Here is a 27886-nt window from a genome sequence, read left to right on the forward strand (position 1 = left end):
CAAGCCATTCCCCTTGGCCTGTCCCTACAGGCCCTTGTCCCAAGCCCCTCTCCAGGTTTCCCGTGGCCCCTTTATCCTGGTAAGATACAGAAATTCCATGAAGCTGCCCAGATTTAAGCTCTGTTTTCTGCCTTGTTTCCCCCCATCCTTGCAGCAGCAAGGGGAAAGCAGATCAATGTCCTTTATCCTTGCCTGTAACCTGGGTTAAAGCAGCTCCATGACCCCTGCGATGTGCACAGAAGCGTTTTGGGAATGACCTGGGCCAAGGCAGCGTTCCATCACCGGGGTGATGAAGGATGCTCTGGCCGCTGCCCAGCTTGTCTGTCTGGGAGAGCTGGCGGAGATCCACACCGTGTGCTTCCAGATCCTTCCCTCTTGGATGCAATCCAGTGTTTTCCCGACCAGTCTGTTCCATCTATCCCCATTCACTGTCCAGTCTGTGCTGCATGAACAGAGGCAGGAATTGCTGCTGTGTGGCACTCGTTTAGCTCCTGCTCCCGAGCCAGTGAATCTTGGCATCGGCTTCATCCTCCTCCCTTTGTCTCCCCAAAGAACAAACCCCATGGTCAGTGAGCAGGGAACGTTTGGAACGCTTCTTAGGAGAGCACAAGAGCGCTTTAGGTGCTGCAGGAGGAGCATTCCTCTGCGTTCCCACCCCGAAGAGCCCTGTTCTGTGTTCAGAAACCCGGAGGAGCGGGTTAAATCCCAGGAACCTCGCTCAAACAGTGCTATCGGAGCAATTTATCTGGCTAACTTGGGGGGAAAAAGTGTTATTAAATGGATTAAGGTAATTAAACGTTGTTATCAGTAATGGCTCCGGTGATAACATGTCCTGCCACAGGGCTCTTCTTGTTGCGACCTCACTGGAGCAAATCGGGGCCCCCCAACGATGATGATTATCACTGCAGAGGCAGTGCTATGTTGGTACTTATTGTGCTTGAATAGGAGCAGAACCTCAGGTTTTATGGTTCAGAAGCATCTGGCTTTAACTGTAGCGTGAAGGCAGCGCTTCAGAGCAGGGTTTTCTCATGTTTAGGGCCCATGTGGTTCCCCAGGTGCTGTTTGGTTCACTTGGAAGCAAAGAGGAACCTGGGGGTGATGGTTAACAGCCAGCTTGTGCCCAGGAAGCCCCCAGCATCCTGGCCTCTTGGACACGATGGGATAGGATAGGGTATATTCTTTCAAAGGGACCTAGAGTGACTGATGGAGCTGAGCATGAGCAGCTTGTGCCCAGGCAGCCAAGAAGCCCCCAGCATCCTGGCCTGGATCAGCACCAGTGCAGCAGCAGGGCCAGGGCAGGGATTGTGCCCCTGTACTGGGCACTGGTGAGGCTGCACCTTGAATCCTGTGTTCAGTGCTGGGCCCCTCACTACAAGAGAGACATTGAGGGGCTGGAGCGGGGCCAGAGAAGGGAATGGAGCTGGTGCAGGGCCTGGAGCCCAAGTGTGATGGGGAAGGGCTGAGGGACCTGGGGGGTTCAGTCTGGAGAAGGGAAGGCTCAGGGGGGACCTGATGGCTCCCTACAAGTGCCTGAGAGGAGGATGGAGCCAGGAGGGGCTGGGCTCTGCTCCCAAGGAACAAGGGATGGGACAAGAGGAACCGGCCTCAAGCTGCACCAGGGCAGGTTTAGATGGAGCTGAGGAACAATTCCTGCCCCAGAGGGTGCTCAGGCATTGGAACAGGCTGCCCAGGGCAGGGCTGCAGGCACCGTCCCTGCAAGTGCTCACACACCGTCAGTGCCATGGGTTAGTGGTGGCCTTGGCAGTGCTGGGAATGGTTTGGCCTGGATGAGCTTAAGGGGCTTTCCCATCCTCATTGATTCCATGTTTCTGTGCTCATCCCTCTGTTGAGAAGACAACCAGGAGCAGCTCCAGTGCAGAAGAGCAGGAGCACGAGTTCCCATAGGAGACACAGGAGCAGCCGAAACCCCATCTAACGTGGGGGAGCTGAGATGGAGAAGGCATCCTTTCTGCCCTGTTAGCACTGGGGAGCTTTCTGCCATGGGGCTGCCCTATGGGGCAGCGCTGGCAGGGCTCCAAAAGCCTTGAATAGCTCCCCATGAATGAAAAGCCAGGAAGTTTGAGGCCTCGATTTGCCCTTTTCCTTTTGATTCAGCCCCAAATTAGCAACGAGCAATCTTTTATTGCTCTGCCTCCTCTAGAACCTGGGGGAGGAGGAGGAACAAAAGGCACCCAGCAGCAGCCTGTGGTTGTGAGCCCAGGATGTGGCTGGTGACAAACAGCCCTGTTGTTATGGCAGTGCTCAGCCCACCTTCAGGGCCCAGGGAAGGGGCTGTAATAGCAGCTTTCCACACTTGTGGACCCACACAGCGAGTCCACTGAGGAATTCTGGTCCTTAGAGCCTGGCAGGCACTTGAATGGGTTTCTGTGAAGCTTGTGAATGGGGTGAATGTAAAAAGCTCCATAAATGGCCTGAAGAGCAGGGATTGAGGGCATGGATCTTGGGAAACGAGGGCGTCTGAGCTCACCCAAGGAGGCTCCAGGGATGCGTGAGGTGAAGGGGGACAGGACCAAAGCACGTAAAGCTCTGCTCCTGCCTCCCTCCAGGAGCATCACTTTGAGGGGAAGGGATATCTTCCAGTGTCTGAAGGGGGCTATAGGGATGCTGCGGATGGGCTCTTCATTAGGGACTGTAGGGACAGGACAAGGGGTAATGGGTTAAAACTGAAACAGGGGAAGTTTAGATTGGATCTAAGGAGGAAATTCTTTCCTGTTAGGGTGGTGAGCCACTGGAATGGGTTGCCCAAGGAGGTTGTGAATGCTCCATCCCTGGCAGTGTTCAAGGCCAGGTTGGACAAGGCCTTGGGTGATACGGTTTAGAGCAAGGTGTCCCTGCCCATGGCAGGGGGTTGGAACTGGATGATCTTAAGGTCCTTTCCAACCTGAACCATTCTATGATTCTATGATCTGTTCTTTCCTCTGCATCGCTGCAGGCATCTTGACAAGAACAAGAGATTGCAGCATCTCAGCCCCTCTCTGGAGCAAGGATACATGGAAGAGTTCTCTGCTCTAGGAGCTGTTGGAACAACACCAGAGGAGGGCATGGAGATGCTGGGAGGGCTGGAGCAGCTCTGCTCTGGAGCCAGGCTGAGAGAGCTGGGCTGGGGCAGCCTGGAGAAGAGAAGGCTCCTGAAGGGGAGACCTGAGAGCAGCTCCAGTGCCTAAAGGGGCTGCAGGAAACCTGGAGAGGGGCTTGGGACAAGGGACAGGCCAAGGGGAATGGCTCGAACCATTCATTGGGTTGGAACTGGACGAGCTCTGAGGTCCCTTCCAACCATCCTGTGTTCTCCCTGTGATAACTCAGGTGGGATTATCCCCCTCATGCAGCCTTTGGCGGTTGTGTCCTCAACCCGTCTCCATTTGGCCACACAGCACTGGAGGAGTCTTCCAGGCCTAATCTGGGAACAGCAGAGGTTTATCCTAACCATGGGATTCGTGCCCCCAGAAGTGCTGGGTGAAATGAGTCCAAGGCATGAAGCCTTGAGGCACGTGGGGTTGTTGGCGTGTTTGGCCTCACCACCTATGTGGGTGCTCTCCAAACCACCGCCAAGTGATGCTGCTGCTGCCTTTATAGAACCATAGAATAGAATCATAGAATAGTTAGGGTTGGAAAGGACCTTAACATCATCCAGTTCCAACCCCATGCCATGGGCAGGGACACCTCACACTAAACCATATCCCCAAGGCTCTGCCCAACCTGGCCTTGAACACTGCAAGGGATGGAGCATTCACAACCTCCCTGGGCAACCCATTCCAGTGCCTCACCACCCTCACAGGAAAGAATTTCCTCCTTATATCCAATCTAAACTTCCCCTGTTTCAGTTTTAACCCATTACCCCTTGTCCTGTCACTACAGTCCCTAAGACTATCCTTCCTTTCCTCCCTGCTGGAACGGGCTGGGACATCACCAGTGCGTATGGAGGCCTTTGGATGGCAGAGGTCAGTGTGGGGCTGCTGGTTCATAACCAGGAAAGGGTCCAGTGGTGCTTGGGAGGGAACGGGAGCGAGCTCTTTGTGACCTCCTAGAGCATCGGAGCAGGCTCTGATGTTGTACAGAGGGGAAGCTTCACCCTGGAGCAGACAGCACAACAGATGGTGCTGCAGCCGGATCATTCGGGAATGTCATCCCAGCCGTGGGATAATTGGTGTGGGGGAGAAGCTCTTCCTTGCTCAGCACCAGATGGGTCTGATGCGGGTTCTTAGAGGGCACGGTGTTACCGTGAGGAGTTAATGAGGGCTGGGTGCTTCAGCCTGGATCCAGATGGCATCTTCACCTATGTAATGGCGTGAGGATGAAGGCATCTTCATCCAGGGCTGAGTCAGTAGGAGCAGGACGAGGGGATCCTGCCCCTTCTGCTGCATCCAGGGGAGACCTGAGAGCAGCTCCAGTGCCTAAAGGGGCTGCAGGGAACATGGAGAGGGGCTTGGGACAAGGGCCTGTAGGGACAGGCCAAGGGGAATGGCTTGAACCTGCCCGAGGGGAGACTGAGCTGAGCTCTTAGGCAGAAGCTCTTCCCTGTGAGGGTGCTGAGGCGCTGGCACAGGGTGCCCAGAGAAGCTGTGGCTGCCCCATCCCTGGCAGTGCTCAAGGACACAGGGGCTTGGAGCACCCTGCTCCAGTGGGAGAGGTCCCTGTACATTGAACTGGATGAGCTTTAAGGTCCCTCCCAACCCAAACCAGTCTGGGATACTGGGATTCACCGATGAGGTACATGGGAAGGGTGAGAGGGGATGCACAGCTACAGCGCTGTGGTCATTTGCAAGGCCTTTGCTTGAGGCTGCTCCCTTATAGATGCTGTGAGGTGTCCGTGCTTTAAGAGTTCAGATTTGCTTGGGGGGTGAATGAGGGTGCTCTGGGTGACCTCCAGGGCTCTGCTCCACCTGAAATAGCATAAAACCAGGGGAATACAGCACTGGGTTATAATCTTGTTCTGCAAGCTTTCCATCTCCCATCTGGGGTAAGGACTGAGACCTTGTGCATGATATCCGTGCTCTTTGGGGGGTTTATTTGGGGTGTTTTATGTAAGATGCACGCTGTTCTCCCTACCTACAGGAAACTTGCCCCATTCTCCTGTGGGATGCAGAGATTTCCCTTTCCCTTGCACACACTGACCTCTGGGAACCTACTGTAAGAGAAGCATCTGAGATTCACAGCAGGGAACGTCCTTCCTCGTCCTCACTGCCCATCCCAGCCAAGCCTTGGGGCCTATCCCATGATCACAGCGCTCACTGCCAAGGGGTGTGAGCCTCAGGAATCCACTGCTCGTGCCAGAAGGAGCCTTGGGAAGCAGCAGATGCTCCCCCAGCTGCCAAGTCACTCCCCGGTGGTGGCTGCTCCTCATTGGGACGGGGTCGTGCTCTTTGGGCAGCTCTCCTTTTACAGACATCATTCCAAGGGCTGGCAAGGCACGGCGGCGGCGTTGTCGTTCCAGTTGCGCTCCTTTGGGGTGGGAAAGCTGCTCTTTGAGGTGAAATGGCATTTACTGAGAGCTCGGGTTCGTTGCTCAGAGCGCGGTGTCCAAGCGCGAGTCCAAGGAGAGGAAGAAAACCTCCAGCGTTTGTTTCTGCCGCTCTTTATTTGACGTTTCAAGGTCATTTTGGCCACTCTTGAGGTGTTCATTTTATCCTTAAACTGGTTCTTTTACCCTAAGAGAGGAAGGAGAGTGCAGGGTGCATAGGAACGGACTTTCTCACACCATCCAGCCGTTGAAAACGGTCCATCGGCTTTGCTCAGCCCTTTGTTGGGGTAGTTTACACCATATAAAAGCACTGTGGTTGCACATGGAAAAGCTTGGGAACCACAGGTGCTAAAGGGGACCTTTGCTTTCCAGGTTATAGAAGGAATAGAAGGCATTCCCAGTGCTCTGCTTGGTTATTTCCTCCTGCAGGAGCTTTATGATGTACTGGGGGTCGGAATCCAGGGCTTTTTAGTCCCATCTTCCATCCAGACAGAGTTATCTTGTTCAAAGCTGTGTTCCTTCTGTGCCTTTATCATACCCAGACTGGATTCCCAGATGGAGCAGGGACGCTGGGTGCTCAGAGCGCTGATGCATCAGAGGCATCACGGAATGGGTTGGGTTGGAAGGGACCTTCAAGCTCATCCAGCTCCAACCCCCTGTGAGGGTGCTGAGGAGCTGGCACAGGGTGCCCAGAGGAGCTGTGGCTGCCCCATCCCTGGCAGTGCTCAAGGCCAGGTTGGACACAGGGGCTTGGAGCTGGATGAGCTTTATGGTCCCTTCCAACCCAACCCATTCCATGATCCTATAAATGACAGCCGGATGCTCAGGGCCCCAGTGGGAAGCTGCAGGGCCCTGTTTCTCCTGGATGGGGAGAAGATTGGAGGAGGAAGGAGAGGGGAGGGAACCTGTTTTCTAAGTCCCTTTTACATCACCCTGGCAGCCTCAATGGCACATTTCACACTGACCGTGCAGGTTAGGTCCTGCACCGGGGCACAAGGCATGACATTGGAATGATGGAACCTATGGTTTGGGGGGGCTGGAGGCATCTCCCCTCCCTTTTGCCTCTGCTTTTTGTCCGTGGTGGTGTTTGGAGGAACAACTCAAGGCTTTTTATTTCCTGCCTCTTGTTCTGGTAGTGAAATAGGTGTAGAATAGGGAAGGGGCTTGGGCAAGGTGGTGATGAGGAGCAGAGGTGGTCAATTTGCTCCTGTGCACCTCCAAAGGAGGGAGTTTCTTGGTGCTAAATGAGATGTGCTCTCATCTGCCCATCTTAGTGCTTGGAAGCACCGAGCCCTTCATGGTGAGCAGCGTTATCTCCTTGTCCTATAAATATCCCCACGTTGCTGTTGGGAAGAGGGGGGAGTGCTGCTTCCTCCCCGTGTCCCTTCCTATCAGAGCAGGACTGGGGGGGTTATCTGATATTTAGGCCCTTGCTGGCCATCCCTGCTGCAGTTGGGAAAGGTCATCTTGTCTTACAGGCTCTCATAGCTCCAGTCATCACAGGGAGCTTTAGGGCTGGATGGATGCAGCAACTGCAGCGGGTAAATCACTGCCTTGGGAACAAGGATGGATTGTTCTCCTCCCGCCTCATCCCAAATCCCATCCCTCCTCCTCCCGCTGCGTTCCTTGTGTTGTCCCCATCCCAAGTGTGATGGGGAATGAACTCATGTCAGGGCATTGACAGGTGGCTGCTTTTGGGCCCCAAAACAAGGAGCACCCCTTGCTCGTGAGCAGCTGCTGCTTCCAGCCCACTGCTGAGGCTCAGGCATGAGGTAGGACAAGGTCTCTCTGCCTTGCACTGAGCCAAGCACCCTTAGGACACTGCTTGCTATTTGCAAGGCAAGCATTTGACCCCAGCAGGGCTCTGCCAGTGTCTAATCCTGCCCTGGCAAGCCCATGGGGAGGAGGCACATTGAGCTGCATGTGTCAGACCTGGTGTCTGTAGGTGTCTGGTCTTGGGCACGTTGGAGCTCAGAAGCACAGGGTGTGCTTTCGGACCTCATTTCCACAGCTTGGGATCATGGAATCATGGGATGGTTTGGGTTGAAGGGACCTTAAAGCTCATCCAGTTCAATGTACAGGGGCCCCTTCCACTGGAGCAGGGTGCTCCAAGCCCCTGTGTCCAACCTGGCCTTGGGATGGGGCAGCCGTGGGCACTGTATTTGCAATCCTATGCTGTAAACTGCTTTCATTTCCCCACCTTACAGCTGTAAAACCCTTTGAACCCCCTGTGCTCTGATAACGCTTGAATTTGGGAAGAGAAACTGTGGAATTTTACTGTTTTGGTGGAATTTTTGTCCTTTTCCAGCCACTTGCAGACCCCGATGACTCTGGGGCCCTCCGGCAGCTCCTGGCCATACATCTCCTCCTTATTGAAGAGCTTGCACAATGTGCCTGTTGTACGAGTGCCACTGCAGAGGGGCTTCCCTACCCCAGTACTTGCTGTCCCCATCCACACTTGGGCCTTTTCCCCCTCTTTTGAAGGAGTCAGTTGAGTCTTTTCCCTTGAGGATTGGGTCAGGTTGAAGCAGCAGCTGCATCAAAGGGTTCCTTAATGAAAGGGTTAATGAAGCAGGAGGTCAAGGCAGGCTGGCTGCACGCATGGGGAGGAGGGTTGGGATGCAGCAGCTGCCACCATCCCTACTGGAATTCCTGCTGCTCCTTTCCTCCCTGCCTGCTGCTGCCTGCCCGGAGCTCTGCCACTGCCCCCAGCTTGGCTTTGTTTTCATGGGATCATAGGGTGGAATCATGGAATGGGTTGGGTTGAAGGGACCTTAAAGCTCATCCAGCTCCAACCACGGGCAGGGACCCCTTCCACTGGAGCAGGGGGCTCCAAGCCAGGGATGCACTGCCAGGGATGGAGCATCCAGAACTTCTCCCTTCCAGTATCCCACCATCCTTATGGGGCAGACCTTCTTCCCAAGATCCCATCTAACTTCCCTCTTCCAGTTGGAGCTGTTCCTCCTCATCCCATCCCTCCATCCCTTGCCCAAAACCCTTCTCCAGCTTTCTTGCTGCATCATCCTGGAGTAAGCTGTAGCAAAACTGGTCATGAAGACCCATCTCAGCTGAGCTGCAGTGAGGCCCCATCTCTGCACAAGCCTCTACCAGGGCAGCACCACATCCACCAGCAATTTGGGAGGTGGGAGCTTAGCTTTGTGGTGTTTGAGACACAGCCCCTGACGTGCTTGTTGTCGTGGTGTTGGGATTGAAACGGGGCTCCTCGGATTGGCAGAATTCCCTTCCGGATTCATTTATGGGGATGGGGGTGAAGCTTCTTCCTTCAGTTCCCATCGCTCCCAATTTTATCTTGGATTCCTCCACGTCGTTGCTTGTTCTTAGGCTTTTGGCAAACGGCTTCGTGTTCAAATCATTCCATTCACACTGCTAACATTGCACAGAGGTTATTCCTCCTAATAACAGCCTTCATCTTCCCTCTGAAGGTTTTGATAGGAAAAGAGAATTGAGATGGTTTTATCCTCGTCTTAAGCATCATTGGAGGCACTTTGGGCACTTCCCAGCATCTTCAGTCTGCTTTGGAGGAACTTCAGCCCTGAAAGCTTGGGTTTGTGCCTACAACACCGGCGCTGAAGTTGTACTCGTGTCTAGACCTGATTTAGGGAGACACATATGGCGTGTTCCTATGGGTGCCAGCACAGATGAAGACACTGTCCAAATAGAGCTATCTTCAAGGTGGAGACCATCTGCTACGGCGCTTAGAGGAGATGCAGCTTCACCCAGCACCCGCCTTGGTCCCACCTTGGTTATTGGGTGAGACACCCTGGAGGGCCAATTCTGCCCAAAACTGCCCTGCAGACACTGGTGCTGGGGCATCACCAGGTGTAAAGACAAGGGATGCAGGGACAGGGCAAGGGGAATGGCTTGAACCTGCCCGAGGGGAGACTGAGCTGAGCTCTTAGGCAGAAGCTCTTCCCTGTGAGGGTGCTGAGGCGCTGGCACAGGGTGCCCAGAGAAGCTGTGGCTGCCCCATCCCTGGCAGTGTTCAGGGCCAGGTTGGACACAGGGGTTTGGAGCACCCTGCTCCAGTGGAAGGTGTTGGGGTTGGAGCTGGAGGAGCTTTAAGGTCCCTTCAACCCAACCCATTCCATGATGCTATGAAGACAGGTCAGCATTAGATGTTTTGGTATTTGGTTGGGCTGGAAAGACGTGGTTTGGGCACACTGGTGTGGATGTGGTTTGTCTGGAAACATGTGTGGTCTTGGAGATTGTTTTCAAGAAAACATAGATACTTCATAATGAAGTTCCTCTGCTGGTCTGATGGACATCCTGGGTGTTCAGTAGAGGTCCGTGATGGATGGGAATGCAGAATCCCTTCAGTAAATGAGATCTTTCTTCTAGAGCAATTCATGGTTGCTTTGGGGATGCTCTCCTAGCATCCTGGGGAGGATGCTGCCTGCATACCTGGCTGCACGGATGGGTACCCTGCATAAAATCATAGAATCATGGAATGGTTTGGGTTGGAAGGGACCTTAAAGCTCCTCCAGTTCCAGTTCCAGGGATACCTTCCACTGGAGCATCTTGCTCCCTGTCCATCCTGGCCTTGCAATGGCATGTCCCAGCCCCTTCTCTGGGAATTACACCTCCTCTTTCCCTCTCTATCTCATCCCAGGCCTCTCTTCCACCCTTCTTTCACGGTCAACAGTAGTGAAGGACTCATCCAGCTTAACCCCCCTCTCCCCCACCACATGGGCTGAGCTCTGGTCCTCACCAAAGAGACGATTTGTGTCCTTTTGCCCTCAACCATCCCCTTCCCTTTAAAACAAAACTTCTCAGAGGCTGATACCCTCCAGACCTTGACCCCTCCAACGTGGCTGAAGGAAGCCAACGAGCCACAACGTCGTTACTCTGCGTATGGAGAGGTTGAGGAGCTGCTTTGAGAAGGTTGGGGTCAACCCGGTGAATTTGCTGCTTCCATGCAGATACTGGATTCATCTCTGCCTGGGTTCGTTATCTGCTTTCTGGCAGCTTCCTATACTCTTTGTTTTTGGGGTGGTGAAAGGAGATAACGCAGAGCTCACACTCACACTGTGAAGTTCGGATTGGGAGCATCGCTCCTTGCCTGAAAGAGCCTGAACTTGCTCTGATAAGAGGCAAAGCAATTGAATCCATCCTATCCCCTTTCCGAAGCCACCCTTTGAAGCCTTGAAGGCCTTTGTGTGCGAGCTGGAGCCTTCATCCTGCGTCCTCCAGGCCAGAAGGGATGTAACGCTGCCAAAGCCATCGATGCGGTTGGAACGTTGGGTGATGGGAGGGGTGGAAAAGCTTCACACGACTTCAATTCCACTCTCTGCAGCCAAGATTCCCTGGGAAAGAGGGAAAATGTCCAGGGCAGAGCAGGGTGATCCCTCCCCACCCCGTTCCTCGCTGCTTCTGGGGGTTTCCTAATGTTGACTATCCTATTTAATAGCTACCAGTGAGCTCGTCCTCCTTGAACTCATCTGATTCTCCTTTGAACCTATTTATGGGGCTTGGCTGCGTTGCTGAAGACATTCCTCAGCTTAATTAGGTTCTCTGAGAAGTCATTTCCTTTGGTTGTCTTTTAATCCTACTGCAGATGACTGCAGAGCAACCAATAAAACACGCCTCGAAGTACAAGGAGTGATCCTTTCCTAAGGCCTCTTGTCTGCGTTACTTCCAAGTGTAAGGACACCGGGGTTTCAGCCGTGTCTCTGCAGATCTCAAACAGTCTTTGCTTGTGTTTTATGCTGCTCTGGGGCTTGTCCACCATGAGGGTGCTGGGACACTGGAAGGGATTGAATGGAGAAGCTGTGGCTGCCCCATCCCTGGCAGTGTTCAAGGCCAGGTTGGACACAGGGGCTTGGAGCACCCTGCTCTAGTGGAAGGGGTCCCTGCCCGTGGTTGGAGCTGGATGAGCCTCAAGGTCCCTTCCAACCCAAACCACTGTGTCTGAGATGAGAACTTCCTCCCAAGATCTGCCAGGTTCAAGCCATTCCCCTTGTCCCATCCCTGCATCCCTCGTCCCAAGCCCCTCTCCAGGTTCCCTGCAGCCCCTTTAGGCACTGGAGCTGCTCTAAGGTCTCCCCTTCAGGAGCCTTCTCTTCTCCAGGCTGATTTTTGATGTGGGTTTGCCCCTCATGTGTGAATTTGGTTTTCCTCCCATGGCCTTGACGTTGGATCCCGTTTTCCCTCCTTGTTTCTCCATCAGCTCTTCCCCGCACCCGCTCCCATTCCATTTCCTCACCGATTCCTTTTCTTGAAGCTTTAATTTCCTTTCCCCATCTCCATTTTAATTTAGTTTCTATGGGAACAGAGACAAAGCTGGGAATGGAAACTGCCCACTCATCTTCCTACTGGGCCTTGTGTTCTCTCTGTGCAGTGCGGTGGCTGAGAGAGGTTCAGGAGGCTCCATCCAACAGGTCCTTGTGGCAGCAAGTGGTGGGCTTGGAGCAAGCAGAGGGTTGCAACGTGATGTTGGTTTGTGCTGGTTTATCTACACCTGGGGGCAAAAAGGCTGGGAAACCTCCATCTGTGAGCAGAAATACCTGTGGGGCAGCCTCCTGCCTTCTGAAGGACTCTTCCTTGCTGGCAAAGCTGGGGCCTCAGTGGGGAATCTCATCCTAAATCATGGATCTTGGTTCCAAGTTGGGGTGTTGGAGCAAGGATGGGATTTCTGGTGTGGGAGCTTGGTCCAGCGCTGGAGAGCATCGGATGTCCCCCTTGGGTGTCAGCATTGAGTCCCTTATGGAGTCAGCTCATGGTGGGGAGAAGGAGGCACGTGGAAAGGATGCTCTCCCTCGATCATCTCTTTGATGTGCATCTCAGAAGGAAACACACCTTCCCCTGCCCTGCATGGCCGAGGGGGTCCCCATGCATGCAGCAGACCTTGAACAAGAGGTGGCCCTTGGCTTTGCTCCTGTGTTGTCCAAGGGCTTTGTCACAGTTCTCCTGTGATTAGGGAAGACTTTGTTCCGTTTGTGTTCACCCCTTGCTGTTGGAGAGAGCTTCGCAAAGCAGCAAAGGAATAAGCAAGGTCTCTGCAGTTCCCATGGTGATTGTAATGTTCCTATCTGAAAGCAGCATTCTGGGTTACCCAGATAAGAAAGGAGCTGGCAAGAGCTGTAGTTATAGAGCCATGGGTTTGGGTTGGAAGGGACCTTAAAGCTCCTCCAGTTCAATGTACAGGGACCCCTTCCACTGGAGCAGGGTGCTCCAAGCCCCTGTGTCCAACCTGGCCTTGAGCACTGCCAGGGATGGGGCAGCCACAGCTTCTCTGGGCACCCTGTGCCAGCGCCTCAGCACCCTCACAGGGAAGAGCTTCTTCCTTATCTCCAACCTGAACTTCCCCTGTTTCAGTCTGAACCCATCACCCCTTGTCCTATCACTGCAGTCCCTGATGAAGAGTCCCTCTCCAGCATCCTTGCACCCCCTTCAGACACTGGAAGCTGCTCTGAGGTCTCCACACAGCTTCTCTTCTCCAGGCTGAACAGCCCCATTTTCCCATTCTGTGTTCCTATGGGAGATACTCAAATTCCCAGCATCAAGCTGGGCCGTGTGGCCCTATGCAAAAACATTCCTCCATGGAGTGGCTCCTGAAGAGCTGAAGAAGACCCTGCTTGGCTGGGAGCAATAGGAGCTCTCTCAGGAAGCATTTCAAGTGAATCCCCTGCAGCAGTGGTGGATCTCCATAGGCGTTGTCCCAGTTCAGCCAGGGCCAGGCATCCCTTAGGGGTGTAATCTAGGTTGTAAATTACTGCTGAGCTGTGAATCTCATGTTCACATCTCCTGCAAATAAGAGGCAGCAGAGGCTGCGTGGAGACCTCAGAGCAGCTTCCAGTGTCTGAAGGGGGCCTATAGGGATGCTGGGGATGGACTCTTCATTAGGGACTGTAGGAACAGAACAAGGGGTGATGGGTTCAAACTGAAACAGGGGAAGTTTAGATTGGATCTAAGGAGGAAATTCTTTCCTGTGAGGGTGGTGAGGCACTGGAATGGGTGCCCAGGGAGGTTGTGAATGCTCCATCCCTGGCAGTGTTCAAGGCCAGGTTGGACAGAGCCTTGGGTGAGATGGTTTAGTGTGAGGTGTCCCTGCCCATGGCAGGGGGTTGGAACTGAATGATCTTAAGGCCCTTTCCAACCCAAACTATTCTATGATTCTATGGGGGAGTTTAGTGCAGACGCCATGGGTTCTGTCGTGTTGTGATGCCCCAACAAGTGGGAAAACAACTTCCAGGGCTGGGGCATCCAAAAGAGCATCTCTCAACCGTGGGTCACTGGTGGTCTGCAGGGGACCAAGTGGTCTGCAGGGGACCAAGTGGTCTGCAGCATCATTGGGTGGCAGCATCATTTGGGTGCCATGGTTTAGTGTGAGGTGTCCCTGCCCATGGCAGGGGGTTGGAACTGGATGATCTTAAGGTCCTTTCCAACCCTAACTATTCTATGATTCTATCCTGCACCTCATTCTTCAGCTGCCACATTCCCTCCAGGTGACCAAACTATCCCATGGTTTTCCATGCAGCACCACTGACAGTGCTTTAAAAGGCAAAGGGGATGATGCAGCACAGAGTGAAAGGTGTTTGAGGTGCATTTAAGCACCCTCCATGCATCAGGGAAAAGGACCCTCAATCTGGTTTAAAGCAGGGAGTAGCAGGCTGGTGCTGGAAAGAAAGAGATCATAGAATCATGGACTGGTTTGGGTTGGATGCAACCATCTTGATCCCATTGGGATGACTGTGTTCATCTCTAGGGCCCCCAACACAGAGCGGTACCTCCAGTGGTACCTCTTTGGAAGGATGAAGGCTGGGACAACACAGACCTTCCCCTCCCAGCAGAGCAATAGGTTGATGATTCTCCATCCTACTGCTCACCATCTCCTCCTAGAGCAGATGATGAGCTCCAGGGGCAAACACTAAGGGAGCCACCATGTCCACACGACCCCGAAGCACTTCTTGCCTTTGGGAGAGCACCAGGATTGACAGCAGGAATGAGAACCCTGGAATGGGATGGGTTGGAAGGGACCTCAAGGCTCATCCAGCTCCATGGGCAGGGACACCTTTATCCTGACAGGAGCCTTGTCCTGTCCCTGCATCCTTCATCCCAAGCGCAGGGTTCATTTCAGCTGTCTTCCCATGTTCATCAACCCAATCTGGGCATCGATTGGGCTCTTTTCTGGACAGTACAAGGAAAAGATGGATTTTTGGTGGATCTCCAGGCTTTTTGGAGCCTTTCCTTTACGATGAGGTGGAGGTTTTGTAGGCAGCACCGTGTTTCTGAGGCTCTCTGGTCACCTTCCACCCTCCTGCAGCAGTTACAGATCCCTTTAACCCAACAGCAATAAGGTATGCACTGCCTTGGACCATCCTCAATGGGATAGATAAAGAGGTCACCACACTGCTCAGTGCTATGGTGAGGTAGGTCCGAGTCTCTTTGGCCACCAGAGCTTGCAGCAGGCTTCTCTGCCACCCATCAAGGAGCTTCTTTGGGTCAATACAATGAATAACAATGGTAAATTCATGGCCAAGGCTTCATCTGGTACCCAGATGAGCTGTGCTGAACCTGTTGCATCATTGTGTTGCCTCTTATCCCCACTGATAGCCGTGTTCCTGGGGGATTCTGTGGGTGGGCCTTATTTTGGGGCAAAAACTCAGGAATTAAGCCCTCAGGTTTGTCCTGGAGGATTTGGGGTTTGACTTTGAGGCAGGTGAATCTGGGGTTTGGGTGTCTGATGGAAGATTGTTGCTGGTCTCCGTTTCTGGTGCCCAGCACAGGGCTGGGGAAGGTGGCCCTTGGCTACTGATGCTCTGCACAGGGAGGGTGAGCACCAAATTCCCTCTCCAACAGCAGGGAAGTGGTGATGCAGGCAGAGAACCTGTACCCAGACACTGCCCGGTGTTATGGGGCTGGTAATTCACAGTGGAAAAGGGGAAAGGAAGGCATGGAGGACGTTTTCCTTTGAGGTGCTGCAGGACTTTACCTTGACTGGTTTCTGGCCCAGAATGGTCCAGTTCTTGTGTGGTCCAAACAGACTTTGATCTTCTTTAAGCTCCATGGGGCTATCTTTATCCTATCCCATCTTATCCTACCCTACTCTTTCCTATCCTATCCTGTCCTATCCATCCTATCCTATCCTGTCCTGTCCCTGTCCTATCCTCTCCTTTCCTGTCCTGTCCTACCCCATCCTATCCTACCCTTTCCTATCTTATCTTACCCTATCCTATCCTACCCTTTCCTATCTTATCCTATCCTATCCTATCCTATCCTATCCTATCCTATCCTGTCCTGTCCTGTCCTATCATGTCCTATCCTGTCCTGTCCTATCCTTTCTGATCCTATGCTATCCTTTCCTGTCCTGTCCTACCCTATCCTATCCATCCCATCTTATCATACTCTACCTTATCCTATCCTATCCATCCTATCCTGTCTCCATCACATCCTATCCTATCCATCCTATCCTATCTATCCCATCGCATCCTATCCTACCCTATCCTATCCTATCTATCCCATTGCATCCTATCCTACCCTATCCTATCCATCCTATCCTATCTATCCCATCGCATCCTATCCTACCCTATCCTATCCATCCTATCCTATCTATCCCATTGCATCCTATCCTACCCTATCCTATCCATCCTATCCTATCTATCCCATTGCATCCTATCCCACCCTACCCTATCCTATCCATCCCATCCCATCTTATCCTACCCTATCCTATCCATCCTATCCTATCTATCCCATCGCATCCTACCCTACCCTATCCTATCCTATCCTGTCCCATCCCATCTCTCTCTGGTTCTGCTTCCTTGTGTTGTCTCTGCAGTTTGAGCTCTCATTTCACCATGGAGGAGCCCTGGTTGGGGACTTTTTCTTCCTCCCCCATGCAGACAGCCCAGTATGTTCCAATAGGAAGACCCAGAGCCCTGCAGCAGCATCTGCCCTGGACCCCATGGAGGCTCTTTCAAACCAGGGTGGTCAAAGACAAGCATTAAAACCTGGAGCTGAGCATTGACGTTAACCTAAGGCCGGAACCACGTCAATGGGTTGGTTTCATCACGCTCAGACCCAAGGGAAAGCCTTGGTTGGAAGCCTGGAGAATGGATTGAACCGTGTGGAGCTGGAGCTGGAGCTGGCCCCGAGCTCTGCTGTCTCATTGCATTAAGCTGCTCACTTGCTCTGTGTTGTGCAGGGTGACGTGAGCACGGTGTGGGATTTACCCTTCTCTGACTGCTTTTGGTCTCTGTTCTGCAAGGAGAGGCTCAACCACGGCTTTTCTTTCTATGCAAGAATGGAATCATAGAATCATGGAATGGGTTGGGCTGGAAGGGACCTTAAAGCTCATCCAGTTCAATGTACAGGGACCCCTTCCACTGGAGCAGGGTGCTCCAAGCCCCTGTGTCCAACCTGGCCTTGAGCACTGCCAGGGATGGGGCAGCCACAGCTTCTCTGGGCACCCTGTGCCAGCGCCTCAGCACCCTCACAGGGAAGAGCTTCTGCCTAAGAGCTCAGCTCAGTCTCCCCTCGGGCAGGTTCAAGCCATTCCCCTTGCCCTGTCCCTACAGGCCCTTGTCTCAAGCCCCTCTCCAGGTTTCCCGCAGCCCCTTCAGGCACTGGAGCTGCTCTAAGGTCTCCCCTTCCTGCAGCAGAGGGGCAGGATCCCCTCCCTGAGCTGCTGCTCACTCTCTGAGGGTGCAGCCCAGCACAGGGGGGGGTTCTGGGCTCAAGCACTCACTGAAGCTGGGTCATGGGGAGCTTCTCATCAACCATCACTCCAAGTCCTTCTCCTCAGGGCTGCTCCATCCACCCATCCATCCATCCATCCATCCACCCATCCATTCATCCATCCATCCACCCATCCATCCATCCATCCATCCATCCATCCATCCATCCATCCATCCATCCATCCACCCATCCATCCATCCATCCATCCATCCATCCATCCATCCACCCACCCATCCATCCATCCATCCATCCATCCATTTATTCATCCTTCCTTCCTTCCTTCCATCCATCCACCCTCCCAGCTAACCATTCCCCTTGTCCTGTCCCTACAGGCCCTTGTCCCAAGCCCCTCTCCATGTCCCCTCCAGCCCCTTTAGGCACTGGAGCTGCTCTCAGGCCTCCCCTTCAAGCAGCAGAGGGGCAGGATGCCCTCCCTGAGCTGCTGCTCACGATGCAGGGCATCAGCCCTGCACTAAGCAAGGATTCCACCCTTTCAGCCTGGTTTTCACAGCTCTGGCACGTGGGAAGCTCCTGTTCCCCGCTCCAGTCCTGTTGAAGATGCTCTGAACCATCTCCAGGGCTTGGGGCCAGGTCATTGCCCCCTGAGGACTTCTCATCTTGGAACGCTTGAGTGAATTGGGCATTCCTGAAAGGCCCAGGGCATCCAGGCTGGGATCTATCACTTGTCTGACTCATGGAAGTGTCACATTTAAATGCCACCTCGCTCAAGAAGCTCCACTTAGCACGCTGGGGGCTCATCTTGCCTTCTCTATTTCTGTACCTCTCTGAACAGCCTTGGAAATGCAGGCTAGGACGGATTCCAAGTGAAAAAAACCTTCTTTAATATGAGCATCCCTTGTATTTTCCTCCATAAATCGACAGGAAAATGAAGGATTTGAGTAAGATTTGGCTGCCTGAAAGCCTGGGGCATCCCCTGCGTTAGCAAAAGGTGTTGGGGGTAATCTGAAAAATGGGTTAAATGAGCTTTTCTTTGGCACTGCAACGCCTTTTAATCCTCTTTTGCATTTCTAAGCTCCATTTACTGCTTTGTGATTGCCATAACCCCATTGTGCTGCGTTTCTGAGCGAGCTGGCTCCGTGCGTTGGGTTCATGGGGCCTGGGCCTGAGCTCAGCAGGGGATGGGGTGATGGGAGGGAGGTTAAACCATGTTTCCTGCTCCATATGTTAGTGCTGAGCTCCATACTGTACATAGAGAGCGATGTGAGATCCACTCCTCATTTAATGAAGGTGCCCAGAGGGAATGCTCAGTGTGGAGCTGAGCTCCTTCTCCCAGGATCCAGTGATGGGACACATAGGGATGGTTCAGACCTGCACCGGGGGAGCTTTAGGCTGGATACTGGGAAGCATTTCTTTACCTGAAGGATGGTCAAACAATGGAGCAAGGCCAGAGGAGGCCATGGAGATGCTGCAAGGGCTGGAGCAGCTCTGCTCTGGAGCCAGGCTGAGAGAGCTGGGCTGGGGCAGCCTGGAGAAGAGAAGGCTCCTGAAGGGGAGACCTTAGAGCAGCTCCACTGCCTAAAGGGGCTGCAGGAAACCTGGAGAGGGGCTTGGGATGAGGGATGCAGGGATGCGATGAGGAGGAATGGCTCCAGCTGGGAGAGGGAGGATTTGGATGGGATCTTGGGATGAAGTTCATCACCATGAGGGTGGTGGGACACTGGAAGGGGTTGAATGGAGAAGCTGTGGCTGCCCCATCCCTGGCAGCGTTCAAGGCCAGGTTGGACACAAGGTCTTGGAGCACCCTGCTCTAGTGGAAAGGGTCCCTGCCATTGGAGCTGGAGGAGCTTTAAGGTCCCTCCATCCCGAACCATTCCCCGATCCCATGGGTAGGGTTGGAAATCACCTTCAAGCCCCCGTGGCTCAAGCCCCTTTTCTGTGTCTCCTCTTCCCCTCAGGCTGGAATGGGTGGAAATCATCGAGCCTCGCACGCGGGAGCGCATGTACGCCAACCTCATCACGGGGGAGTGCGTGTGGGACCCCCCCGCCGGCGTGCGCATCAAGCGCACCAATGAGAACCAATGGTGGGAGCTCTTCGACCCCAACACCTCCCGCTTCTACTACTACAACGCCACCACGCAGAGGACCGTGTGGCACCGGCCCCAGAACTGCGACATCATCCCCTTGGCCAAGCTGCAGACCCTGAAGCAGAACACGGAGTCACCCCGGGCTTCCACGGAGAACAGCCCCGGCAGGAGCAGCAATGTCAGCAGGGAAGGGAGCACCAGCTCCTCCTTGGAGCAGGAGCTGGAGGGCAGCGAGAAGGGGCAGGAGCAGAGGTCGGGCCGTCAGGCACCGCAGTATGCTGTAGTGAAAGAGGAAACGGAAAGGTAAAGGCAAGGTGGGGGGCGTGGGATGGAGCTCGGTGGTGGGGTGGTGGAAGCCAAGTGGGAGCTGAGGCACCCCCGTTGTGTCCAAGGGGTGTGGAAGAGCAGAAACCTGAAGGACCAGAGCTCTGCTGTTGTGGAGAGCATTCTATGGATGAGGAGAAACTGAGCATGAGCCGGCTTCAGTGTGCGCTCGCAGCCCAGAAAGCAACCGTATCCTGGGCTGCATCCAAAGGAGTGTGACCAGCAGGGCGAAGGAGGTGATCCTGCCCCTTTATTCTGCTCTCGTGAGACCTCACTTGGAGTATTGTGTGCAGTTCTGGTGTCCTCAACATAAAAAGGACATGGAGCTGTTGGAACAAGTGCAGAGGAGGCCACGAGGATGATCAGGGGCTGGAGCACCTCTTGTATGGAGATAGGCTGAGAAAGTTGGGGCTGTTCAGCCTGGAGAAGAGAAGCTGCGTGGAGACCTCAGAGCAGCCTTCCAGTGTCTGAAGGGGGCCTATAGGGATGCTGGGGATGGACTCTTCATTAGGGACTGTAGTGGTAGGACAAGGGGTAATGGGTTAAAACTGAAACAGGGGAAGTTTAGATTGGATATAAGGAGGAAATTCTTTCCTGTGAGGGTGGTGAGGCACTGGAATGGGTTGCCCAAGGAGGTTGTGAATGCTCCATCCCTGGCAGTGTTCAAGGCCAGGTTGGACACAGAGCCTTGGGTGATACGGTTTAGAGCGAGGTGTCCCTGCCCATGGCAGGGGGGTTGGAACTGGATGATCTTAGGGTCCTTTCCAACCCTAACTATTCTATGATTCTGTAGCTAGATTTCCCATGTGTCTCTGCACCAAGCCTTAAAGGTAGGTTTTCTGCTCTCTAAATAGAGTAGAAAGAGGTAAAACCATCTGTAGAAGGGGTTTCTCCTTGGTAGGTGTTCACTGCAGAAGGTCCAGTGGAGAAGCCACCCCTTGTCTCCCGGTTCTAGAGTGGTGTGGTCTGAAATGGTTTCCCTGGGTAGCATCTCCATGCAGTGACCATGGGTTGTCCCACTGGTATGTGGGGCTCATAGCAGAGGTGATTGCTCTTGTTAAGGAGATGAAGTTGTGGCTGCCCCATCCCTGGTAGTGCTTAAGGCCAGGTTGGACAGAGCTTGGAGCACCCTGCTCTAACAGAAGGTGTCCCTGCCCATGGCAGGGAGTTGGGACTGGATGAGCTTTAAGGTCCCTTCCAACCCAAACCAGGCTGGGGTTCTCTGAAGAACGAGTTAATGCTTCCTATGGTCCACCTGCACATGCACAACACCCTGAGACCTCTGCACTGGTGCTCTGTGTCACACTTGGATGCCTTCAGAGCTGTAAATGAGCCAGCTCATCACTTGATACCCGTATCCTCTGAAACACTGGCTCTTAGAGCATCGATGACCCAACAGAGACCCACCAGCACCACAACCCCTGCTGGCAACACGTTCTCCCCCCTCACAGAAACTGTGGCTCGGGTGATCTCATGGCCAAGCAGGATGAGAACAGGAACTCCCAGCTCAGCGAGTGCTTTCATGTGGGACCTCAGAGGCAGCTTCGCCTCCGTGTCTCGCCCAGCAGGGTTGGCTTGATCTTCCCTTGGAAGATGCTCTGATAAGGGTTGAGTGTGGGGATGGCAGCGTTCCTTGCTGGGGAGGTGGTGCTGGAAGAAGTGGAGGGGTGGGATGGATGGTGCATGGTGGCCAGGTCTACCCAGGTCCCTTCAGGACACCCTAGTGGTGGTTTAAGCCAGTCTTTGCTCCAGCAGAGGACATGGCTGGTGGAGCAGGACCTTGTTCCTGTTGCCCTGTGAAGGGTTAACAGGGATCCAGCCAATGGGTTTTCATCTCCTTGGGGTTTTGCTGCAGGATCAGCATCTTCCTGTCAGAGCATCATTCCCCATTGCCTTCCACACTGGACCGCTGCACATCCTCATCCTTCATGTCCATCACCTCCATCTTCTCTTTCCTTTTCCATGCAGGTGTTTTGTGGGATGCAAAGGAGGAGGGAGGATGGCTCCAGGGGTCTCAGATAGAAAGGTTTAACCCCTGGATACCTTGTGCTAGAGGAGAAGAGGAAACCAGCCATGGATCAGCATCTTCCTGTTAGAGCATCATTCCCCATTGCCTTCCACACTGGACCGCAGAAGCCGGTGTGGACACTGCACATCCTCATCCTTCATGTCCATCACCTCCATCTTCTCTTTCCTTTTCCATGCAGGTGTTTTGTGGGATGCAAAGGAGGAGGGAGGATGGCTCCAGGGGTCTCAGATAGAAAGGTTTAACCCCTGGATACCTTGTGCTAGAGGAGAAGAGGAAACCAGCCATGGGGTAGAGTCACTCCTGGCTGCTGGAGGGTTCTGTGTCCATTCAGCCCCAGTAATTCATAGTCTTGGCCTTGCTGGGGGTGGCATAAAGCAGATTCCAGGTCTTCCAGGATTGAAAGTAGCATTGAGACAATAAATCAACCAGATGCCAATAGATAGAGCAGAAATTCCCACTCACTGCCCCGTTTCCATCCGCATCCCTGGTGGAGACACAATGGTCCTGCTCCTTCAGCTTAGCCAAACCGTGACACCCTTCCACACACTAAAGTCTCTTTACCCCCCATATCCTGGCTGGAAAATCACATTCCTACCTTAATTTCTCCTGTGGAAAGCCTTGGGAGCTTTGCTGAGGCCTCTCTGTCAATGGGACATGTTAAAGGAGAGAATACCAAACACCAAGGAACAGTTGGGAGGGTTGAGGATGCTGCAGCGTGGTCTGCTGTGGGTCCTCTTGCCATGATGGGGATCTACCTGCAAAACCACCCTTATCCCCACCAGGAAAGGGATGGGTTTTGCTGTAGTGACTCCATGGAAGGGAAGGTGCTGTTGGGTAGAAAGGGGAGATGTGGTTGAACATGGTGGGGTTGGTACTTCCAGCTGGGAAGGGGTGGACAGGAAGCTGTAGAAACATAGAATCATAGAGTAGTTAGGGTTGGAAAGGGCCTTAAGATCATCACTGTAGTGCTGGCAAATGGTTAAATCCATGTGTAATGAATGTGGAAAGGGATGGGGATGCTGTGACGGAGGTGGTTTGGTCCAGCTCTGATTTCTATAGCGAAGCACAGAGGACAAGAGGCCTTGCTTCTGCTGACCTGCAGGAGAGCTGCTGGGGATGCTGAGATTGCATCTGATGCTCTGAAGCCCAGGGCAGACAAAGCTGAAACATGAGCTGTGCAAGTGAAACAGTGCTTTCTGGTTGTGATGACAGCAGTGAAGGGCAGAGACAGTTCAGATGCTGGTGCCTGGAGCTTCTCACCATGCAGGGTGTCCCTGTGCTTCAGGGATGCTTTCTGACCACAGGACATCCAATTCTATCCAATTGGCTGCTTCTATCTGTCCAAGTCTTAAAGCTTTGGAAAGATGCCTCAGGCAAAGAGCTCCTTCAGGCACTGGAGCTGCTCTGAGGTCTCCCCTTAAGGAGCCTTCTCCAGGCTCTCCCAGCCTGGCTTCAGCCCTCACAGCATCTCCATGGCCTCCTCCAGCCTTGCTCCATACACAACAATGGGAGCCCCATCCACATCAGCACGTGGACCTTTGGAGATGACTTGTGTGGACAATGCATTTCCAGTGCAGAACTCACAACATGTCACGATGCCAGTCCTGTTCCTCATTCCATTCGCTTCTGTGTTAGGGGAAAATGGCCATACCTTGCATTTCTTGCTCTGACCAGGGTGAAAGATGGAATCAGGGATGCAGCTCTCATCCCTGTGCCCTTCTCCTTGAATCCTCCGCTTTCTGCTGCAAAACAGGACTCAGGATCAGATGGATATTTGCCTAAGGATATAAGGATGGAATGTGACGTAGATCCTCCAACTGCCCTGCACAGAGCTCCAAAGAAGAACATCTCCCTCCCATCAGGAGCAAGGGCTGTAATTAAGGGTATGAAGCCTTCCAGGGCAGTGATTAGAGCAGGGGATTAGGAGCTGGGATTTCAGTTCTATTCCTGGCCTTGCCATTGAGCTGTGCTATTTCAGTCCAGTCCCCTTTCCCTTCGGTCTAAAAATAAATGGAATGCTGCTGGTGGAGCTGTTGTGAAATGGTGCCACTTCCTATCCCAGGGGGGAAAATACTGAATTTCCTGTTTTTTTTCCTTAAATTTAATAGATATTTGCTGCTCGGACAAAGGATCCCATGCTAAAAATGACAGGAACAAGGTTGTGTCTGTACTGGAACCTTTGGAATCCACAGTTTAAGGTGTTGATGGAGCATCACCTTTGCACGTCCTCCATCCCAGCTGGGAGAAGGTCCATGCTGGGAGAGGGTTCCCACTAGGAAGAAATGGAATTGTGCCTTTTGGAAGTGCTGGGTGAGGTGGGAGAGAGCTCCAGATGTGCTCCTGCCCCTTTCATGCTCTGGGGATGCTGTTGGTGCTCCTGATGCTTTCTGCTGGTTTGAGGTTCAGCTTGGAGCTGTTGGGTGTTAACGCTGATCTCAGGCCACCTTTAGACCTGGTGAGCGGTTTAAAGGTAGAAGCATGGAGTGGTTTGGGTTGGAAGGGGACTTAAAGCTCATCCAGTTCCACAGGCAGGGACCCCTTCCACTAGAGCAGGGTGCTCCAAGCCCCTGTGTCCAACCTGGCCTTGAGCACTGCCAGGGATGGGGCAGCCACAGCTTCTCCATTCAGCCTCTTCCAGTGTCCCACCACCTTCATGGGGAAGAAGATCCCATCAACTCTTCATCCCAAGGTCCCATCCAACTCTTCCCTCTTCCAGTTGGAGCCGTTCCTCCTCATCCCATCCCTGCATCCCTCATCCCAAGCCCCTCTCCTGCAGTCCCTTCAGGCACTGGAGCTGCTCTAAGGTCTCCTCTTCAGGAGCCTTCTCTTCTCCAGGCTGCCCCAGCCCAGCTCTCTCAGCCTGGCTCCAGAGCAGAGCTGCTCCAGCCCCTGCAGCATCTCCATGGCCTCCCTCCAGCAGCTCCATGCCCCTTTGGTGCTGAGGGCTCCAGAACTGCTCCTTTTTATGCTCCCAAAGTGTTGCATCAGGGATGGGAGCCCCTTGGGGTGCCTGTGCCCTGTGTGTGCCCAGATGAAGCTCTCCTCACCAAAGAGCAAACACTGGGAGCTGTTAGGAGCATCCCCTGTATCTCAGCAGCACAAGGAGCACCTCAAGCATCCGACTTCATGACTCCCATAGGTGGCATTTGTCAACAGGGTTTGGAGTCTGGCTCCACCATAATGAGGGTTGTCTGGGATCCCATTAATCAAATAAGGGATTAGGAGGAGTCCTGTGTTTGGGCAGATGATGGGGGTTGGTGCAGGAGGGTGCAAGCCAGAGAGGCCCCTCTTATGGCATTTGAATGACTTTGGTTTCCCCTTATTAAGCTGCCTTCATCCCCTTGGTCAAGGCAGCACTGGTGCAGGCAGCATGGACGGAGCTGCAGGAGCTCAGTGTGTGTGTTCTGGTCCAGCACCCGCTTTGTTGGTTGGTCTGGAATAGCTCCAGGGTCTCAAAGCCAGGATTGCTGAGGTGGGGAGATGTGGGGTTAGGAGACCCCTTCCCACTAAGGTAAGGTGACCATGGCAGGGGCTTGACACTGGGTGATCTCAGGTCCTTTCCGACCCAAACGAGTCTGTGATTTTAGGGTGATGTTTGGTGCCTCTCAAAGTAGACAAACACATCACAAGGCCTCTTTTTTCACTGGAATAAGCACTCAGGTTGGCATCTCTGGAGGAATAACCATTTAGGTTGCATTTAGCACAATGCAGACAGCGTTTTAGTTGGATTTATCTAATGCAAGCCGTAGGATCATGGAATGGTTTGGGTTGAAGGAACCTTGAAGCTCATCCAGTTCCAATACCCTTGGACCCCTTCCATTGGAGCAGGGTGCTCCAAGCCCCTGTGTCCAACCTGGCCTTGAGCACTGCCAGGGATGGGGCAGCCACAGCTTCTCTGGGCACCCTGTGCCAGCGCCTCAGCACCCTCACAGGGAAGAGCTTCTGCCTTAGAACCAACCTAAATCTGCCCTGTTCCAGGTTGACCCCATCACCCCTTGCCCTATCCCTTCTCTCCTGGTGAAGATACATGAGGATCTCTTGACACGTGTGCAGTGATTTCATCATCTCCATGAATATGAAGGTGCTCAGGACTGATCTGAATCGGGGTTTGGTGCCTCTGCATCTCCTTGACTGCTCCCCTCCAGAAGGGAAGGGCTCTTGGTTTGGTTTAGTTGAATTGACTCAAAGGACAAGTTCAGAACCTAAGTTACAGATAAGTTCAGTTTTAGAGGAAGATTTGGTGCTTCTGGTGAAAGAAACGGGCCTGAAAAGCTGATTATATTGACTTCAGTCCATCGTATAGGACAACAGGACCGAGGTGTTGGTACAGAACCTTCACCTCCCATCAGAATCTGGAGGAAATACACTGAAAGCACTTAAAACACATGGGCTTGAGTAAGGATTTTGCTTCAGCTCTTGGTCCACCTGCAAAAGAAGAAGGGACATTGTTAAAGTTACAGTCACACCAGCCCCACCATGGCTTTTGTCTCCTTTACATGGAAGGAAAAGGACATGGAGGATGGTGCAGAGCGTGTCTTTGGTACCAGTGATGTGCAAGCACACTGCTGTGATGGGTTCCATGTAGCCTTATCTTGGTTTAAGGATGTTCTCTGGTGGTTCTTTTGGTCTTCAGCTTGGTCTTGCAGAGGTGCAGGCTTGGGCCCTGTTCACCAGCTTTATGGCATAGAAGGCAAGGGGTGGTGGAGGCAAGAAATGCTTGGGTTGGGAAGGAAGAGGCTACCCAAGGGAGAGCCATTGAGGTGGCATTGGCAGGACTGTGGTGGCATCTGCAAGGGTGGCAGCAACCTGCCCATAGCCCAAGGGAGTTAAAGGATGGTCAGCATTACCTTGACCACGGAGCAGGTCCTCTTGGACATGGATGATGCAAAGGTGGTTGGGAATGGGCAGCATGGATTTACCATGGGAGTCAAGGTTGACCAACCCGATTGCTCATGGTGGTCTGCCTTGACCCTAGCAAGGTGTTTGATGTACCTTACGTGGCATCCTTGTGTCCAAGTTGGACATTAGAGTCTAGACAAGGACACTAATAGGTGGGTACAAAAACTGGATCGTCAGGCTCAGAGGGTGCTGGTTGATGGCTTAGAATCATAGAATAGTTAGGGTTGGAAAGGACCTTAAGATCATCAAGTTCCAACCCCCTGCCATGGGCAGGGACACCTCGCTCTAAACCATATCACCCAAGGCCTCGTCCAACCTGGCCTTGAACACTGCCAGGGATGGAGCATTCACAACCTTACTGGGCAACCCATTCCAGTGCCTCCCCACCCTAACAGGAAAGAATTTCCTCCTTAGATCCAATCTAAACTTCCCCTGTTTCAGTTTTAACCCATTACCCCTTGTCCTGTCACTACAGTAAAGTTGTCTTGCACCCACCCTGATGCTTGGCTGTGATGGAAACTGCTCCCAGGCCCATCCTGGACCCTCTCCTCTTCCATATCCTTATCAATAACCTGCAGAGGAGACAGAAGCCACCCTTGTCTGCAGATGAGCTGCTTGGTTTGAGGGCAGGGCCGGTGGTCAGAGGACAGGCTGGGAAGAACCCCCTGGAGCTCAGCAAGGCCACGTGGAGCAGTTGGGATGGACTGACCCGCTCTGGGCAGTGGATGGGTACCGGTTCCGAGGACCCAGGAGGCTTGGGGAGCTCTATGCTCAATGAGGGTGAAGAGCATGCATTGGTAGGAAGGGAGGCTGGTGGCATCCAGCAGACCCACAGCCTGTAGATCAAGGGATGCCACCACCATTCCCATAGGTCAAGGGAAGCAATTATTCTCCATTAGATCACAGTTTTGGGTTCTCCAGGACAAGAAAAGCTTGATGAACCGCAGTGAGACACCAGGGTGGTCAGGGGCTGGAGAACAGGATGTGTGAGGAGAACAGGAGGGACCTGATGTGATTTCTCCTGGAGGAGAGAAGGTTTTAGGGACACCTCAGGGCACCCTTCAACGTGACTGCAGCATTGCCATAGCAGGACCAGCTGACTTGTTGGTTAGAACAGGCTTTGCTCCAACGTCAGCAACTTGGAGACCAGGAACCAAACGTGGGTCTGCAGAACATCTTCAGTTATTGATGGAGAAGGAGAACATCCATGAGCATCTATCACCTTTGTCCTCCAGAACGGGTTGGGTGGGAGAGTCACCAGGTCCCTCATTGTCTCCTGCTTGTGGTCTTTCATAGGATCCCAGCCTGGGTTGGGTTGAAGGGACCTTAAAGCCCTTCCAGCTCCAACCCCTTCCATGGGCAGGGACCCCTTCCACTGGAGCAGGGTGCTCCAAGCCCCTGTGTCCAACCTGGCCT

At 53.3% G+C, this 27886-nt stretch overlaps 1 protein-coding gene across 3 annotated transcripts in view; it reads left to right on the forward strand.

The window, feature by feature from the left end:
- The window catches only part of ARHGAP39 (Rho GTPase activating protein 39), a 118701-nt gene that overhangs the window by 57821 nt on the left and 32994 nt on the right, over positions 1-27886 (forward strand). For all 3 annotated transcript variants that reach the window (XM_061344268.1, XM_061344270.1, XM_061344269.1), the window contains exon 2: positions 19090-19521. In XM_061344268.1, coding sequence (XP_061200252.1) covers positions 19090-19521 — 432 coding nt within the window. The remainder of the gene's footprint in view (positions 1-19089; positions 19522-27886) is intronic.

The sequence above is a fragment of the Neopsephotus bourkii genome, unplaced genomic scaffold (assembly GCF_033783945.1).
Source record: "Neopsephotus bourkii isolate Nb327-2 ecotype Australia unplaced genomic scaffold, CSIRO-AGI_Nbou_v1 NB_198, whole genome shotgun sequence".
Lineage (NCBI taxonomy): Eukaryota > Metazoa > Chordata > Aves > Psittaciformes > Psittacidae > Neopsephotus > Neopsephotus bourkii.